General features: G+C 36.8%; 1 protein-coding gene across 1 annotated transcript; it reads right to left on the bottom strand.

The window, feature by feature from the left end:
* Positions 1–1,393: 1,393 nt before the first annotated feature.
* On the bottom strand, positions 1,394–16,844 carry LOC128242436 (zinc finger protein 420-like). Its single transcript, XM_052959590.1, has 6 exons — positions 16,785–16,844; positions 10,147–10,717; positions 9,437–9,901; positions 8,341–8,522; positions 5,534–5,714; positions 1,394–4,049 (listed from the first exon to the last, which is right to left on the bottom strand). Exons 1-6 carry the CDS (start codon positions 16,785–16,787, stop codon positions 2,833–2,835), a joined length of 2,619 nt encoding a protein of 872 aa, XP_052815550.1. The 5' UTR covers positions 16,788–16,844; the 3' UTR covers positions 1,394–2,832.
* Positions 16,845–20,859: the final 4,015 nt, after the last annotated feature.

Below are 20,859 nucleotides of genomic sequence, written 5' to 3'. Positions count from 1 at the left end.
TCTTGTAATGTTTGGTTAAGAGACGGCCTGGACAAGGTTTAGTACTATCAACAGTTTTCATTTCACTTTATGAACTCTTATGGGTCTTATGTGCGACATGCCTTATCATCATTGTGAACCACCATGGCAAGTTGTTGTTTTTTTTCCTTTAATGTGTTGTCATTATACATCCTGGACAAGTTTCAGAGCGGATGGATACATACACTGACACACTTCATACATGGAACCGCCATTGTGACAGGTATGTCAAGCTCATCGCAAGCGGGCTCAACAAAAAAGTGAAGTATTATCGATGTTCGAATACACCTGCATGGGTGTTTTCTGTTCTTTAACTCAAGCTTTTTGGGGCTAGCCTTTAAATTGCACACAACTTTTTTAACTCAATGATGTTTTTGTCCAATTATCACTTAACTTGGACTATATGTATATGGGCAGAATATCTAGGAAGGGTTCCATAACCTTCCATTTGTTATAACCCTTAAATTGGTAATAACTTATTTACCGTGTCATCTTTCTTAATTTGATTAATGTAGACTACTTGTCACCAAACTTATGTCCTGAAAATAGGAACGGCGTATTTTGCAACAGTAGGCGCTCTTGTTCAATCTTACTCAAACATGCTTATAATGAAAATGGGCATAATATCTCATGAACCATTACTCTTCCAGGTATACTGTTTGATTGTTAATGTTTTAGTCCCAAGTGGTGCATTTTGGGTGTATTTTATTACTTTTTATCTCCTGTATTGAAATAAAACGTTTTGATAATTGTAGCCTTGATCTGATGAAATCATGTATTTTCGGATTTTAGGACAATCTGATGTCTAGTCCTTTTAATATTTGAATAGGAACATATATAACAAAATAAACATATATAACAAAATAAACATATATAACAAAATAAACATATATAACAAAATCAGTTATTCCAAGTTATAAAGATAACTCAACTAGCCAAGATGATAACTTGCAAGATCGCTTGATTCACTGCTTGGCCCATGTACTTTAAATTACTTGACTCACTTGACAAAGAATGCTCTATTTTTAATTCTTGTCATCCAACTGTTACCAAACAGGGTTATAATTCTTATGAAAAAACACACTATTAAATTACAAATAAAATGAGCAAAACATGTTTGTCAGTCAGTTAATCAAAGCATGTTCATATTAAAAATTTGCACTGATGACACTCATGTCAAACCAGTCACCCTCAACATTTCATACAGATTTAAAGCTGCGTTTAAAGTTCCCACACTTTGTTTGCATTCATAGTTCTGCCTGTTGTTGGCAGACCCAAATGCCTTAAATTTGAGTTTCAGCGAGTCTCAGTGTTATGAAGATTATATGTATTGCCATGTGATACTTACTGGGGGACTGTGGGTCTATCCACTATCATCTTTTACTCATTTTATTTGGAAATAATAGTACATGTATTTTAGTAAATTTGAGGACAAGGGAAATATACAACTTATAATAGGATGCTTCTGTTCTATCGCTACTGACTGCTACAGAATTAGGTTATCAGGAACTTTTCTTTGACTGGTTTGACTTTATTCCATGAGTAAACTGGTGATGAACAGCGTATACAACAAATTAATTTTTCAAAACTGATTTATTTCACCACAATTATGACAACATGAAGCTCCTCACACACAAACCTTTCCAGTACCCAGGCAGTAGGAACCTTCTGTTTTTGGATGCATTTTTTATGTCAGTAAATTTTGAGAGAAGTATATATGAGTCAATAGAGGTAGCTTGATAATTTGTTACATAAAATAAGAATTATTGTGAGGTGATAACACAGATCAAATAAATACATTTTATTTCACTAATAAAAATTAAAAAGGATTAACTTAATTTTAAAGATGTATGCATACAATAGATTAAATATTCAAAGGTCAAACATAGTTTTCTGAGAGTTATATGTATTATTCAAAAACCCTTTAGGGTAATGAGAGACCCATACATTGTTATAAAGAGAAATTGGCTGCACATTTTTGCAGGTCCCAGAGTCAGAGAATATTCCCATGAAGAGATCTCCTACACATTAATTAGAGCTTGTAATATATATCTACAAGGACACACTTGAATATCATACATGCACAAAAGAGATTTTTTCTATGTTCGTTTAAATTAATACATAATAAATAATTGGGCAAATAACAATAAATACATGCATATTAACAAGACCATATGTGCCACTTTTTCACAAGTTGAAGCTAAAAAATGGTGCTTCAAAAACAGACACACTGCTTATTCAATACTCAAGGTAGAAATTTGTGTTCTACCAACTGTTTATACAGTAGATATAGCAGACATGTATTTGAAAACTGAAATACTACCGTAGTACAACATAATTTTTTCTCCAATTCAAACATAAAATCGATGGCCTCACATCAAAATGCCGAAGCTGCATTTTTTCTGTTTCGGAATTTTTACATCACTAAAATCCTAAAGGTGTGTCGCATCTAACTGCAAAATGCCAATTAAATAGTCTAATGAGAAAATGGTGTTGTATAATGTGATCAAAATGTCGAGCAATGATTGGACATCTCGCAGAGAAGCGAAAATGCCGAACCTTCAGAAATCGTTACTTCGGCATGTTTGTTACTTCGGCATGTTTTTAAAAAAAGGTGTGATCAAATTACAAAGATTAAAAATTAAAAGTGTTGCTACTGAAAACAGCGGCTTTTGTAGCTACGACATTTCTAAATGAGGCCATCGAAATCCAGATTCTAGGTTGAAGACCTAAAACTATGTGATGCTCTAGTGTCTAAAGCTTAAGCATTTAGACTGTTCCTCAGTTTAGATCACCCCTATCTGTATCACTCCATCATGTGTATTTGACAGCGAGGAACACCTCTTGTTCCGGAAGGGGCTGCTCCGAACACTCATGATCCTTAAAGGCGTCATGGGTGTAAATCCCATTACAAGTGGTGCACTTGAATCGCACATTTTCATTCCCAATAATTGTCTCTATATCTTGAATTTCTTCAATTTGGAGTTCCTCACTAACAACACTTGCCGCCTCATGAAGCTTCATATGCTGGTACAGTCCATTTGCAGATTTAAACTTCTTGGAGCATACAGTACAGTCATATGGCTTATTCACCATTCCTGCATATACCTCTCTATGTTTGTGCTTCATATGTAGGCTTCTCCCTGTCAGCGAGGGAAAGGTTTCGTTACAAACCTCACATTTATACACTTCTTTATTGTTTTGAGAATGTATTTTCATGTGCTTGGTCAGTTTAGCTGGCCTGTCAAACTCTCTTCCGCATTGTTCACATCCAAACATAACAACACTTTTCTCATGGCTGGCTTTTATGTGACTTTTCAATGTACGCTTGGTAAAGAACTCCTTTCCGCAGTCGCCACATTTAAAGTTCTTTGTTCCTTCATGGATCCTGAGATGCTCTAGATAACTCTCCTTACGCATCAGTATTTTTCCACAGTGTTCACACTTCAAGCCCACTCTTTCACCATTTTCATCAATAGCATGGCACTTCATATGAGTGCGGAGTTCTGCCAAACGTACAAACGTCTTTTCGCAGTGATCGCATTCATGATCCCTCACATCCTCATGGCGTTTCATGTGCAGTTTTAAGGTTCCACGCTGTATGAATTTAGCTCCACATACCCCACACTCGTACTTACGGTTGTTTGCATGGATGTCCATGTGAGCTTTCATACCATAAACACGGATCATCTTGTGACATATCTCACACTCCTTCTTCAGCTGCACCCCCGGGGATTTCATCCCCTTTTCCAGGGGCTTACCAGTGTCGTAACTGACCTGATGAACGTTGCCCATGTGGCTCTTCAGATGTTGTTTTTCATAGAAAGCGAAGCTACACAGTCTACATTTCCACTCCCTGTTTGCAGTGTGCTTGAGCATGTGGTTGTCATACAAGACTTTCTTCAGCAATGTTTTTTCACATATGTGGCACTTGAACACACTATTTTCATTATGTTTACGCTTGTGAATGGAGAACTCTGTTGCCCTACTGAACGAAGCATCACAGTCCTTACATTGGAATGGCTTTTCTCCTACAAAGAAAATGAAGTGGTTAGATATTTTACCACTACAATGTATACATAATTTACACATCAAACAATGTGTAATGTAATGTAAGCTTTTTATGTATTTTTTTTCACATGTTGGCAGATTATATAATGTTATATAATTATTACTGACATATTCAGAACCGTCTTTGAACTGTTTGGACATACAAGCCAGTCAGAGTCATGTCAAAAAAAATGTACACACCTTACCTTTAGAAAATACAAAATGTATAACTATATTAAGTGTTTTTGTAATCAATTATTAAAAAAAGGAATAGCAAAATGATGCAACATTCAATATGAACACTGAGTGTAATGTGCTGCAGACCACAAAGTCACTATGGCATTTATAAGCATTTCTCTACTTGTAACTTATCCATAGGAGTTTTTCAACATCAGTTTTTTTATGAAGCAAGTGCAATGTTAAGTTGAAATTTCATATGGAAAAATTTGACATTGAGAAAAACTACTATGTTCTAGTGTGTTGCAACTGGATGTGAAAACTGTCATTTGCCTTTTTTTGATAATTGCTTCACAACACTTGTATAGACTATAGCTAATACCTCTGTCAATATACAAGTATTGTCTTTTTAGATGCTAAATTGCAAAAATGGCTTTTGGACTTGAAAGCAGACAATACTAGCCAAATAGGTATGTAATTGAGGTTTTTTATGTTTTTATTGCATGTGAGTTGAGTATTGCTACACTCAATTTGATCAATTTTTACTGTCTTCCAATTAAAAATGAGCCATATTTTGCAAAAAAAACACCACAAGTGTGCTTGGAAATCTTCATTCAGAAGGGCCATTTTAAATCTCATGATTTTCAAATGACGTCAGTGTTCAATGAAGGTAAACAATAAAATATTAACGTCTGCATTCAATTTTCTATTATAAATCATTAATATTAAAACACTGGGCAGAGTGAATGTATGAGAACATGAACCTCAAGATTGCCTATAAGGTCAGAATATATGTTATCCTGAACACCAAAAGTAAATATTTAACTTGTGGCACTGCCACTTGTGAAATATAGCTTATGGTACTCACTTGGTGAAATATATTACCATCTAACAATGAAACAAACAATTATCCTCAATGTATTTCAAAACTACAGCTTTTGGAGACACCTAGTACATTGTTTAGTACAGAAAACTTATGGACAACCTTGTATTTCTGTTTCTGTATAAAACCTCAATATAATGAAAGACTGTAACCAAGTGTAAGGCAATGCCATCAGGTAATGCAAGAATACGTGAAAGTTTGGCAATTTTCAAAGTAATGAAAATATGGTGTATGATTACGGAATGTCATCTTTACAATACGCAAAACAGAAGAAACATTTACCTATATAATGAATTCAGAACTTATACTGAAGTTTTTCAACAATCTTACCCGCAACGATTTTTCAATATTACATTACAGCACATATGTTATATTTCACAAATTTTTGTTTTTCTAATCATTTACCTGTGTGTTTTCTCATGTGCTCTATGAGGTAAGACCGCACCCTGAACTCTGCTCCACACTCGTCACACTTGAATGGTTTCTCCCCTGTGTGTGTGCGCATGTGAGCCTTCAAGATCGCTTCACACTGAAACTTCTTACCGCATTCTCCACACTTTGTGCTGCCAGTACCCCTGGGTGCTCGCTGAAATTAGTTGATCAACAATTTGTTTAAGTATTGGACATTTATAATGATCATCAAAAATCAAATTAATTAAGCCCCAACATATTCATCTGAGACTTATTATTTTCTTTGAAATACTTAATTAGATATACACAAGGTTACTTAATCATTCTTGATCATAACAACATAGTGTACTTGATTACTAGTATATTAGTTGTTTTATTAATTTCAAAGCAACTATCAAAGATGTAAATACTGTATGTTTGTGCTGTTTTATTATGATTACTTAAAATGAACATGTTGTTGCCTTCAGCAATTGCAAGAAGAAAAGAAGAAGCATAGAATATACATGCAAAATTATTTTTATTAAAGGGCTTCGCAGATGTTTTTGGACCAAAAGTAAGTTTTCCTTATTATTTACTCAAGAATATCTAAATTGCAAAAAAAATTACAGTTATAGCATTAAAAAAAGTATTCAGTGGGGTACGAACCCATGCCGATAAAATCAAGAAAAAAACATCATGCAACGATGAAACTGCTGAAACCCTTTACTAATGGTATCAACAAGACGCCAATGCGGCAATGCCGCATTAAAGCTGGATTTTTTATTCGATGATGCAATTTTGCAAACCTAATATTTGAGATAGTATTTTTAACCCAAAAGACCCATATTTATACTTAATGGTGCCAGAGTGGTAGTCTGTAGTTTCACTGTGGTGCTGAAAGATCAATGGTGTGTGTGCCAGTGTGAAAGCATGTGTGCGAATGTGTGTATGTATGTAAAGTAACCAAATGTCATGAAAATTGAAAAGAAAATTAGAAAAAAAATGAAATTTTTGCTAATTTTTTATTACACTTTAATGAGACTAAGATATCCTGAAGAAATTTTTTTTGTAAAAGTTTCATGAAAATTTGAGAATATTTTTATGACATTGGGAAATATTTCCTAAGATTTGACCTAGTTTTTGATCTGAGGTGACCCATATTCACAAATGTTTAAGACAACAAGTAGACAAATATTCTGAGCAAGTTTTATAAAGATTTGACAAAAAATAATGAATTTTTATGGCCGTGGAATTCTTTCTTCTAAGGCAGTAACTCTGTAATTAGCTGAAATAGAATTGCAATTCCTGTACACTGCACTCCCTCTCATTATGATCTATCACTGTATGAAGTTTTATTAAATTCCATCCAATACTTTTCAAGTTATGCTTCGGACAAGAAAAAAGTAACAAAGGGCAATAACTCTGTAATTGGCTGAAAAAGAATTGCAGTTCCTGTACATTACACTTCCTCTCATTATGATCTATCACTGTATGAAGTTTTATTAAATTCCATCCAATAGTTTTTAAGTTATGCTCTGGACAAGAAAAAGTAACAAAGGGCAGTAACTCTGTAATTAGCTGAAATAGAATTGCGGTTCCTGTACACTGCACTCCCTCTCATTATGATCTATCATTTAAGAAGATTTATTTAATTCCATCCAATAGTTTTTAAGTTATGCTCCGGACAAGAAAAAGTAACAAAGGGCAGTAACTTTGTAATAAGCTGAAATAGAGTTATGGTTCTTGTGCACTTCACTTCCTCTCATTGTGCTTTACCATTGTATGAAGTTTGAATAAATTCCATCTAGTAGTTTGCAAGTTAATGTCTTGAAAAAAATTGACAGCAAAAAAACCAAATAAAGGGCAATAACTCAGTAATTAGTTTAGGTATAGTTATGGTTCTTGAACACTGCACTTCCTCTCACTGTGCTTCACCATTGTATGAAGTTCCAATGAATTCCATCCAGTATTTTCCAAGTTATACTCCGGACAAAAAAATAACAAGGGGCAATAACTCAGTAATAAGCAAGAATAGAGTTATGGTTATTGTACACTGCACTTCCTCTCACTGTGCTTTACCATTGTATGAAGTTTCAATGAATTCCATCCAGTACTTTTCAAGTTATACTCCAGACAAAAAAAAGTAACAAGGGACAATAACTCAGTAAAAAGCAAGAATAGAGTTAATGTTATTGTACACTGTACTTCCTCTCATTATGCTCTACCATTGTATGAAGTTTGATTACCATTGGATAAAAACTCTTGATTTTATTACATAAAATGAAAACTTTACGCAAAATTGTTAACGCCCGCCCGCCCAACCGCCCGGTTTTCGCCATTCTATAACCCGTAATTTTTCGATGAAAAATCCGGCTAAAAATTGAACTTAAAGACAATATTTGAGAAAATATCAACATTTTTTGAAGGATTCCAGCTTTAGGTATTATGGTTTTAACACTCCTTAAATTCTGCCAAACTTTATTTCATAATTAAAGAAAGAGTGCATTTTAAAAACCACGAGAGAGACCCTTTCAAGTTAGGAAATGTCCTAAAACTATGATGATATTTTGCATTGAATGAGACATTAATTGAATACAATCACTGACCTTCTATACAAAAATCTTAACAAACGTGCAGCAGAGCAATCACCACTGCTGTTGATATTTTCAGTAAAAAACTGGACATAACTTCACAACTATTAAAGTCAGTTATTGGCCTAACTATACATGTGCAAAATGTCTCTGGCAAGATGTGTATTACATTTCATTGGAACATCTTGTTTATTAGTTAAGACCAGTCCAGCTAATATCAATGTTTCAAACCTTGATGTAGTTAGTTCTGGCGAGACTGGCAGCTTTATCGTTCCCAGTCTGTGTAGCCTGGTCCTCTGTGTCCCCCTGTATGTCTCCACCATCTGATTCCAAGTCCTCCAAGTCTTCCACACCCTCCATATCTGCATCCCCATCACCGTCTGACAACATCTCTGCATCCATGTTCACCTCAACTGGCAGTAAAGACTTTGTTATTCTTTCAATCAATGATTTTTGGTTTGAACAAGTTCTAATATTACTCACATAAGATTTATACAATGCTCAATTACAATTTGATCGGTAAAATTGACCACAATCATTTAACAACTTGCAAACGGCATATAAATATTAATTCTTTCTTCTTTCCCTAAATGCTACCAAATAACCTTGTTAAAACATGAAACTCTACATGGCTTCTATTTAAGATATAGTTTTGAAGTGTATAACTCTATACAAAAGTGATATAATGTATAAAACTGTTTCCTTTGAAGTTCAAAAACGTAATTTTAAGAAAACTTCCAAAGGGAAATAATTTAGCTTTAGCTATTGAGGTTAGTAAAATGATTTTCCATGATTTCCCAATAAATATATAAGTCTATATAACAAAGGTTGCCCCAAGGGTGAAGCTTATTTTGACCTTGGGGTCATAATTCGAACAAACTTGGTAGGGGCCACTTGATCCATTGCTGTCCATGAGAATATTTTAAAGATTTCTCTTTATAGGTCTGTTTGGGCAAGCTTTGACCCTAGGGTCACGATTTGAAAGGCATTTGCAGAGGACCAGTTGAAAATGCTATATACCAGTTATCAATGCTCTAGCCATTGCAGTCTATGAGAGGACTTTCACGATATCCTTTTTTTTTCAGTTGAACAAGGGACATAACTCACCAATACACCAAGCCTGATGGTCTCATGTGAATATCAGATTTTAGGTCCAAGGTTAAAGATTTTGTATGCTGACACCAAGGTTAGTTGACAAAACATCTATGTTTGATTTTGAAATACAGATTAGCTAAAATATTTCTAATACAGACAGAAAAATTAAGTGTTACAATCATTCGCATTTTCAGGCTTGGCCTGAAAATCTTCTTATGTTTCTTATCAGTACCTTTAATTTGTGTGCCATCAAGAGCAAACACTTCTACTGTTTTACTTTCTTCATCATTTGCATTCTCTTCAACAATTCCATTTCCATCCTCATCGTCATGATCAGTTTCCTCTTTACAAGAATACAATCGTTCTACAATCTCTTTCTCTCCTGGACGTGTCACAGCTTTAATAACCGCTGGTGAACGTTTATGGGTACTATGTTTTCCTCCAATGCCCTTAACTTCAACCATTGATCTGGTGCGAGCTCTTGTAGCTACACGTACAGGAGCCTTGGCAGCTTTCTCCTCTTGTTCTTTTTTAAAGTCATCTACTGTCACAGTGATGATATTGTCATTTGTATTATTTTCCGTAACACTATTTTGTGGTTCAATTTGTGTACACTTCGAATCCTGTTTAGCATGATTTGTTGAGCTATCATGACAGCTGGACTTCATCTGGTTGAAGATCTTCCCGGGACGAATACCTGTAAAGAAATATAAACTTGCAAACATATTGTTTTAATATATTATAGGACGTGTTGATCATTTTGATCTTAAATCATATTGTATTACAATGTCCAAACTGAATATTCAGAGCATAGAGTCAAACTACATCAATGTCATGCAGCCAAAAATGTTTTTAGTTACACATTTTTACACTATTGTATACTTCTGATGTTATAATAATAAAGTTTACCACTCAATTGAAATTCTCTTTTAACAATGTTACCTTGGCTTCCAAATATACTGCTGAGGTCAGCCAACAGGCTCTGGTAGTTGGAGCACTGACTTAGCTTATCTAGTTGCTCGGCCAACATCTCCCTGTTGCCCTCACTCCTCTCCAACTGTAGGTGTGCAACCTTCTTCTGTACATGTTTGATATGATCAGAACAGCGGTGTAGGGCTGCAGCCACATTCTGTGTTGACACCAAACTACCTATATGCATCCTTGCTGGAGGAAAAATCAGCTGGCTGGTTGCAATAACCACCTGCAATGCCGCTTCTTTCAACTCTTGTAACTCAGACTCTTTCTCTTCAAAATCTTCCAACAGCTTGTAGAACATTTTTTGATAGTCATTGTCATTACCCTTGTTGCCAAGGTCCACATTGTCCCCTTGCACACTCTCCCCTAACGTGTTTGCGGGTATGGCCTGTACAGTGGTCGCCCCATCTTCCCCAGCCTGTATGAGAAAGGTAAACTCCCCAGCCGCATCGCCTAGGTGCTCCGTGGCCTTCTGCAGCAGCAAGGACACATCCTCAGACAGAACTCCAGTCACCTCACCTTTCTCAGTCACCTCCATCTGAAATTGGTTCAAAGTTACAGATTTTGTTGTTTAATGCTTACCAGTATATATACTACACTTCAAGTGCATCCCGTAACAAATGTACTTTAAAACCCAATGATTTTCTTTGCCTATTTCTTGAATATAAATACAATTATATTTATATTTAAGAAATATACATATACGCGTATATGAAGATACATTATGTATATACATTTTTACATTTATAGTGACTATTTTATACGTTAGAACAAATAATATCTAGAGCTGTCGAAGGAGTCACAAACTTACCAACATGGTGCCTGAACACAGAAATGGTAAACTAGGTCTTTGAAAAGGGGCCATAACTCCAAACATTGGTGGATTGTTACCAAGTTAAACTAGACCAGTATTTAATAGTGTTTAACACATAACAACATGTTTTAAAATCTAATGTATGTGTTATAATGTTTCGTTCTGACCACCAAATTTTGGAAAATCCTAAGTTGAAAATAGGCATAACTCTCTTAAATGTGTTAAATTATTGAAGTGAAAACGGGCCATTACTCTGTAAAAAAATATGATTTGTAACTTGACCCTAATCATGATGCAATCAAATACCAGAAAAGATTTCAGCGGGCATTTTGAATATATAAATAAAAATTATCAAATTAAATTACAAGGGCTTATATTTAGGTGTCATGATTTGGCATTTTCAATTAATATTCTTACACAGTTGTAGGTGCTTATATTGTTAGGACGGTGGCCAGGCAGAGATTTGGATGGTTACCTGTCGGTAGGTAATGAACCAATCATAGGAGCAACCATGCCTTAGCTAACAATTTGCTGCTTTAAATAATGCATTTGATGATCAGTAATTTATACTCTTGAAAGAACTAACTATTTTACAGCAATATGTTAACAAGAGGAACCATGCGTGTGTGTATTGCGCGTACAGCCGGGAAAACTAGTTTATGTTATCACTATCCAATATTGTACCTATTCAAAACTTTTATTTCCAGGTCACCAGCTCTTTATCATGTTTTGATATGTTATGTATGATTGCTATTCATGTCAGAAAATAAATCATTGGGCGAATACCCAACTTTAAATAAAGATTCTTGTATCCCAGTTTATGTCCAGACAAGACTTACTGAAATGCTCACTCCTTTTTATCCCCCCCACCTACACACTTTGTTTAATGGGGTACAATGGGATACATTAGCAAATCACCTTTTCCAAAAGATGAAGTGTTATTATATTAAATAAGGGACACTGATGCTGATCCAAGCTTCACATTAAAAAAGTGTGTGGACATTGTAGACAAAGTAACAACGTGGACAGTGAAGTAACGACGTTGTGTGGACAATGTAGACAAAGTAACAACGTGGACAGTTGTGTGGACAATGTAGACAAAGTAACAACGTGGACAGTTGTGTGGACAATGTAGACAAAGTAACAACGTGGACAGTTGTGTGGACAATGTAGACATAGTAACAACGTGGACAGTTGTGTGGACAATGTAGACAAAGTAACAACGTGGACAGTTGTGTGGACAATGTAGACAAAGTAACAACGTGGACAGTTGTGTGGACAATGTAGACAAAGTAACAACGTGGACAGTGAAGTAACGACGTTGTGTGGACAATGTAGACAAAGTAACAACGTGGACAGTTGTGTGGACAATGTAGACAAAGTAACAACGTGGACAGTTGTGTGGACAATGTAGACAAAGTAACAACGTGGACAGTTGTGTGGACAATGTAGACAAAGTAACAACGTGGACAGTTGTGTGGACAATGTAGACAAAGTAACAACGTGGACAGTTGTGTGGACAATGTAGACAAAGTAACAACGTGGACAGGGGAGGAAGGGAATGGTAACAATGCTGACAGGCCACAATAATAGGTGATGCAAGCAGAAACAATGTTGACTGGGAAAAAGGGAATGGTAACAATGCATCATTTTCGACAGAAATAACATCAGTAGACAGACAGACACTTTAAAGCGACTCAGAAGTAACCAAGATGGCGGCTGCAAGAATTTCTGCAAAGAGAGTGGTTACAACGCGAAAAGATGCACAAATTTCAGTGACAGGAGCAAAAGCAGGGTTGACAGGCACAAGTAAGTTCATTGGTGGATAAAAATTGTATAATTAAGGTTTATTTAAAAAGGAAACATGAAAATCACAAAAAAATATTTCAATAAATTACAGTTAAATGTGTTAAGATAGCACCAGAACACACCATTTACGGTATCATTGTTTCTGAATATTTTTTGGGGAAAGCCATGTGTAAGACAATATTGCCATATTTTGCCAAAAAGTGTGGGAATTATATCTGCTGGGACTGCCAGTATCCAGTTTGGTACAATGTATTTAAAATGGCAAATGCATAAAATAAACATTTTATAAACATAGAAATAGCTAACTGTGTATATTATAATTCACTTAGAACAAGAGATGTTTGTCAAACATTATGCCCCCCCTGAGCGCCATGTTGTCAGGATTATATGGACAATTGAATGAAATATGCATGGACCGAAATGACAGCTGATTTGTCACTGACATTGGATGCCGTTGAGGCAGTTATAAGATTATGACCATTCTAAGTTTGAGGACAGAGTGTGTTATGACCATGACCTTTGAATCTATGACCTCAAAATCCATAGGAGTCATCAGCTGGTCACCAAAAATCTAACTGTCAAGTTTGAGGGCCATGGGTGCAGGCATTGACAAGTTATCACACAGACAAGCTTTTTTTCATTCAAGGTCACTGTAACCTTGACCTTTGACTTGATGACCCCTAAATCATAAGGGGTCATCTACAGGTCAGACACAACACCAAGTCAAGTTTGAGGGCCATGGTTGCAGGCATTGTCGAATTATCACTTGAAATATTTTCGCATTCAAGGTCACTGTGAACTTGTCCTTTGACCCAACGACTCCTAAAATCAATAAGTGTCATCTCCTGGTCAGGTTTGATGATCATAGGTTCAGGCATTGAGATATTACTCGGACAACCTTTTACCATTCAAGGTCACTGTGACCTTGACCTTCAGCCCGATGACCCCGAAAAACAAAAGGGGTCATCTACTGGTCAGGCCCAACCTCCAAGTCAAGTTTGTGGGCCATAGGTCTAGGCATTGTTGAGTTATTACTCGGACAACCTTTTACCATTCAAGGTCACTGTGACCTTGACCTTTGGCCCGATGACCCCCAAAACAATAGGGGTCATCTACTGGCCAGGCCCAACCTCCAAGTCAAGTTTGTGGGCCATGGGTGCAGGCATTGTCGAGTTATCACTTGGACAACCTTTTACCGTTCAAGGTCACTGTGACCTTGACCTTTGGCCCGATGACCCCCAAAAGCAATAGGGGTCATCTACTGGCCAGGCCCAACCTCCAAGTTAAGTTTGTGGGCCATGGGTGCAGGCATTGTCGAGTTATCACTTGGACAACCTTTTACCATTCAAGGTCACTGTGACCTTGACCTTTGGCCCGATGACCCCCAAAAACAATAGGGGTCATCTACTGGTCAGGCCCAACCTCCAAGTCAAGTTTGTGGGCCATAGGTGCAGGCATTGTCGTGTTATCACTCAGACAACCTTTTACCATTCAAGGTCACTGTGACCTTGACCTTTGGCCTGATGACCCCCAAAAACAAAAGGGGTCATCTACTGGTCAGGCCCAACCTCCAAGTCAAGTTTGAGGGCCATAGGTGCAGGCATTGTTGAGTTATCAGACAGACAACCTTTTACCATTCATTTGACCCGATGAGCCCAAAAAACAATAGGGGTCAGCTACTGGTCAGGCCCAACCTCCAAGTCAAGTTTGAGGGCCATGGGTGCAGGCATTGTCGAGTTATCACATGGACAACTTTTTACCATTCAAGGTCACTGTGACCTTGACCTTTGGCCCGTTGACCCCCAAATACAATAGGGGTCATCTACTGGTCAGGCCCAACCTCCAATTCAATTATGAGGGCCATGGGTGCAGACATTGTCGAGTTATCACTCGGACAACCTTTTACCATTCAAGGTCACTGTGACCTTGACCTTTGACCCGATGAGCTCTAAATCAATAGGGGTCAGCTACTGGTCAAGCCCAACCTCCAAGTCAAGTTTGAGGGCCATGGGTGCAGGCATTGTTGAGTTATCACTCGGACAACCTTTTACCATTCAAGGTCACTGTGACCTTGACCTTTGACCCGATGAGCCCCAAAAACAATAGGGGTCAGCTACTAGTCAGGCCCAACCTCCAATTCAATTATGAGGGCCATGGGTGCAGGCATTGTCGAGTTATCACTCGGACAACCTTTGACCATTCAAGGTCACTGTGACCTTGACCTTTGGCCCGATGACCCCCAAAAATAATAGGGGTCATCTACTGGTCAGGCTCAACTCCCATATCAAGTTTGATAACCATAGGTCTAGGCATTGTTGAGTTATCACTCAGATAAGCTTTAAAAAAAAAATACCATTAAAGGTCACTGTGACCTTGACCTTTGACCTGATGAGCCCTAAAATCATTAGAGGTCATCTACTGGTCAGGCCCAACCTTCATGTCAAGTTTGATGACCATACGTCCAGGAATTGTTGAGTTATCACTCGGACAAGCTTTGGTCTACCGACGGACCGACGGACCGACATACCGACATGCCTGTGCAAAGCAATATACCCCTCTTCTTCGAAGGGGGGCATAAAAATATACATTTAGGAGTGTATTTGAGCGGAGTACAGTAGATATCACAGAAAGCAAGCAAAGAGAACTGCGCGTTCCACTGTAAGTCATTGATGTACTTTTTGATACCATTGTAGGACAATACTCCATACATTCAAAAATATAGCAAAAAGGTGATTATCACCGCATGTTTAGTTTAGTATCATTTGAATGATATTATTCAAAATACTACCATAGTGCAGGAAATGCTATTTCAGGTCCCTGGTGTCAAAGCCGATGATGCTAATGCCGACGCCAGAGATGATCCGGCCTATAAGCAGGAAACCCAAAATAACTGAGTGAGCCCCTTACTGTATATAGTCCATATAAACAGCCGCTTCAGAGTCTTTGACAATTTTTGTTTTGGCGACTCTACGCATCCATATCCCACTTGTTGTTTTCCTAGCCAAGAATGACAGATCCCAGCGCTAAGTATATTGAGCAGAAAGATAACAGGCACCTGCTAGATAGCTAAAATCACAGTGGCTTGATGACAAAGGCTCATTAAGGTCACAATAATTAATTTCAACTAGCCAAAATTATATTTTATACATACTTGAACATGCATATCATCAAAATAATACATTGCCATAAACATAAAACGAGATTTGACAAAATTAAAAAATACCCTATACTGTAACAAGTGAAGAATGTTCGCCCGGCGAAAATGTAAACAAAGACCAATTCTCGTCGGAAATTATAACTTCTTTGTAAGCTACAAACAAAATACCTGGCTCATAGATGCAGTGGCCCATTATATACACGTTAAAACTGGTATTCTTGTCGAGAGAAACAGTATACGACGAAAATGCTTCAAAATGCGAATTATCACAAGCGCTAGCCAGACATTGTTCTGTCAAAATGCTGTGGTACCCAGCTCCCCTTCATCGATTAGCAAAAGCGGCTGAAGGGCGGGAACCACCGGAACACTCAACGCTTTTCCGATGGTTCCCGTCCTTCAGCCGCTTTCACTAATCGATTAAGGCGAACCGGGTACTACGTCATTTTGACAGAACAATGTCTGGCTAGCGCTTGTGATAATTCGCATTTTGAAGCATTTTCGTCGTATATTGTTTCTCTCAAACAATTTGAACTTTGTCAAATCTCGTTTTATGTTTATGGCAATGTATTATTTTGGTGATATACATGTTCAAGTATGTATAAAATATAATTTTGCCTAGTTGAAATGATTTATTGTGACTTTAATGAGCCTTTGTCATCAAGCCACTGTGGCTAAAATATGGTGATGCTTTGTTGACAGATCAACTTTTGTGTTTTTATTTAACAATGCAGTGTTAAATATTGTGGAGTTACAGTTGAAGTGTGGCGTTAAGGAAACAAAATGTTGATAAGAAAAAAACAACAAATAATTGTACAAACTAGTTACCATTAAAGGTTATTCAGAGAGATGTTTCTAGGCTTCACTGTCGAAGTTTTTAGTGTAAACATGGCTAAATTATCAATAAGGGAAGTCAGCCGTTTTAAAATGTTTTCCGACGCAGTAGTCTCCCCTAACAATCGACTACTATGTACAGTAGCTTGATGTCGCCCCAAATACCCCTTTTAACATAACACATAAATAATCTGATTCTCTAAATGCTTTTCCGTGAATTAAAAAGGCCAGCGAATGCTAACATTTTAAAAGCAACACATATATTTGGATGAATGCGGGACAAAAAGGCCCACTTCCAGAAAGGCCAAGTACCAGAAAGGCCCGGTCCAGAAAGGCCCAGTTTGATGTCTTATCTTTGATAACTGTCGTTCTCTTAGATATATAGAAGTGAATATTTATCAAAAATAGCATAATGTCTTAAATAATCTTTTAAATCATTTCAGGCATTCGGAATTGCACCATTTTCAGTGGGTACAGAAAAAATCAAACGGCGTTACATTAACATTTTTTTATTGACAGGCATAATATAATACATTTTTCACAAGGTTAATGTGTTTAACAATGTAACAATGTATCAAGATTGCTGACTGAGAGATAGAATAATAACAGTGATGTAGATGTGGCAGCAAATCACATCCGCAGACGATATACGTCTCCAATCCTTCCTAGGTACTCATAAGTCCTAATATCTCCATTCAAGTACTCGTCTGCAAGCATCCGTATGGCGTTGTCTTGACGCAGACAACGGACGTTGCCTCCTCTCTCCAAGTCGTCCGACTTTTCAGCCATCTGCACAAGCTCGGCCTCGATGCCGCGGTCCTCCAAGATAGTCTCCGTCAGGGCCCCATAGTAAGACTGTTCCACTACTCGGTTACGTTCCGGCCGGTGACGTCAAAGGAAATGTCCTATATGTGGCTGTCATCTGTTCCAGTGTAGAACGAGTAGTAAGACTCATCAAACGCAGTGACATTCAACACCGGAAGGACATGGTCGCCGATGTCGGAAAGCTGAAATTAAATACGTTATGCAATCAGAAACCAACTTAATAGTTTATAAATCAATTATGGATATAATCATTGGCTAGTGTTTCGATGCTACATGTTATCTTACCTCATCTCTGGTGGTACAATGCGCCGTTTGCAATCGGAAACCAACTTAATAGTTTATAAATCAAATATGGTTATAATCATTGGCTACTGTTTCGATGCTACATGTTATCTTACCTCATATCTGGTGGTGTGCATGTCAACGACGCTCAATACTGTGGTGTCATCGTCGAGCAATGTGTCGTTCGCGTACGCTGAGTCGTCTGGTAACACGCTCGGGTTAAGCAAGAAAAGGCATCGCGGAATCGTCGTCGGAGTTCTCTTGGACCACTGGCATCTCACGAAATTTTATTTTTTTGATTTTTTTATGAGATTACTAAATTAGCAATCTTATCTTTGGTGTACAGCAGATGTATTTGCTACGGCATATTTGTGTATTCTATTTCTCGAGATCGAGTTATAAGCAAATGAAACTGGGATATTATAAATAGCACGTTCACTATTTTTATTCATGTTCTCGTTCACTAGCTAGGCGACTCCGTAAGTGTAAATCATATCAATATCTTAAGTAAATTCATATTTTGTTGTATTCATGAACTTGTGGAAATAAAGCAATGTACTGTAATGCATTTCGAAACAGTTTTGAAAAAGAAACACAAATTAATTGCTGGCCTATTTGCTACGCGTTTATTTAACTTAATGTCAGAAACATGGAACACACTATGATTGTTATCCTAATGATGTGCATCGGTATCCTGTTGCAAATAATGCTTCAAAGGGACTTGGCTAGAAATGATACAATTGCAAGACAAAAAGAGAGAAAATTGTCAAAAATTAAGACAAAATTTATATCGTTGTGTACAACGCATTGATTCTTACTTACTGATGTATCACCACTTACCGCACATGTATATTTTGCCGTTTCGCTTATTGTTTCTAATTCGAAGTTTACTGGGTTTGTCTACCGCGTTGGTATATGTATTTGTACTGGCGTGAGACCACAGTTATTTTTACTATATGTTTCATATAGACACTAACCTGGCTATTGACTTTATACACACCCCAATTGAAAAACAAGGACATGGCATCTCTAGAACAATTCAAGACACAAAATATAATCACAAGAAAACACCATGTTGACCATTGACCCGACTGTCAAAATTGAGTTCAAATACATAACCCTTCCGCCAGGGAGTCAATCGGCTACAAACAACTAATTTTCAGACTTCCACAAGCTATGATTTTTCCAATATTTACATTGAAAACTATCAATTTCTGCAATAGAGTGTCAAATTCAGTCAAGTTCTCTGCAAAAAGAACATTTTTTGCTTCTTTTTCATTCAATTTTAATAAAATATTGATACTTGAACACAAGCACTCTTTGTTTCTGTATTCACATCCGGATCTTGGTCAACGGGGGGCAGATAACTGTGGTCTTGAGCCTATTTAAGCAACATTTTTTCAGAAACAGACTTCAAAACTCCTATAGTTCAGCTTCAGGCTATATGCAACACATACTGAAAGTTTGGCAATGATATATCAAACACTAAATGAATGAGACAAGTATTAGCACCTGTGGTATTTTCATAAAAAGCAGAAACAGCCATTTCCCTCAAATGTTAAGCCGCAAACCTTTGAAGAGCCATTATTTCCTTATGCATTGGAATAATTTGAGCAAGTAAAGTTTTCCTTGTAGCTTTTAATGGTGTCTATAGAACAGCACCACAAAACTGGCCTGCCTACTCTTTTAAGATTTTTTCTAAGCAAAATAAAGTTTTTCCACTTCATCGGCTTAGTGTTTTATATAAAAAATGACATAGAGCCCAACTGAAATGCCTCAACTTGTCAAAATTTTGCTTTTCTGGTCCACTTATATACAAAGGTAACAGAACTGTTCAGTTTAACACAAGAAATTTAGTGATAATGTGTTAATAGACAGTCTAAACAACACTATATGCCAAATTGTTGGCTTCCGGGACAAATGGCGCAACAAAGGAAATGGCAAAAAACACACCAAAACTTAAAGATTCATGACAACTGCTAGTGTTTTCATGTATGAGGTGGCTACATGATGTAGAAAATGCAGAGATAGCATTATTATGCCCATTTTTAAAAAAATTTTACTTTAAGAATCTGTTTTGAAGGCTAGATTTGGCATTAAATTCAGAGTACAGCACTTCACTATTGTCTATAAGATGCTTATTTACACCTGATTTGCTATAAATCTCACTCATTGGAATCATTTACACACAAACAAGCACTACAGAGTTGACTAACATCTTCATTCTTCTGAAATATTGGATTCAGAGCTGCATCTCCTGGATTCAGATTGCAGGACTACCGCCTGGGGAAAAGGCCGCAGCTAACTGGAGCTTATTGGCACATCATGATCTGCAAGCAAGACACAAAAGCAATGTTTTACACAAATAAAACTATCTGCCACTACTGTTAAAGTTTGAAAAAGGCCTGTAAACACTCATTTGAGGCATACACAACCTTTAATATAGTCATAAATGTGATAAATATGCAGAAAAGTTCATGAATTCAAAGATTTTCAGGACAAATTTAATAGAATATATAGTCTTTTGGACATTTTGCAATCAGTTTTTAACAACTCAAAGGTAAACCTCATCTTATTGAGTACCCAGATGCATTTTGCAAGCATTCAAACCAGACATGCTTAGAATTTCTTCTTACTTGGAGATGGTATTCCTTTCTTGAAAATCCTTGCCGAGAGCCGGTATGGAAAACCACAGAGACCACAGTTTTACCAGCACTGGTTCTTGTCCTTGAAAATTCCTCTGTGGCTACAGCAACCAGGCTGGCTATTAAAATAAGCAATAAATTAGGGTTTTTAAAACATTTATACTGTATTAAGGTTGTGTTTTTTAATGCATTAAGGGAAAGGGCTCTATTCTTTATGAAAGCTGCTCACTTTTTATTTATTTTGCCTTGAGAAATGTCAAGTTTTTCAATGAATAAATTGAATAAATGAATGAATTAATGAATATATATATGAATGA

The sequence above is a fragment of the Mya arenaria genome, chromosome 2 (genome assembly GCF_026914265.1).
Source record: "Mya arenaria isolate MELC-2E11 chromosome 2, ASM2691426v1".
In the NCBI taxonomy this organism is placed as follows: Eukaryota; Metazoa; Mollusca; class Bivalvia; order Myida; family Myidae; genus Mya; species Mya arenaria.
Note: the sequence above shows the minus strand (reverse complement) of the source record. Positions and strands in the feature narration are given on the sequence as shown.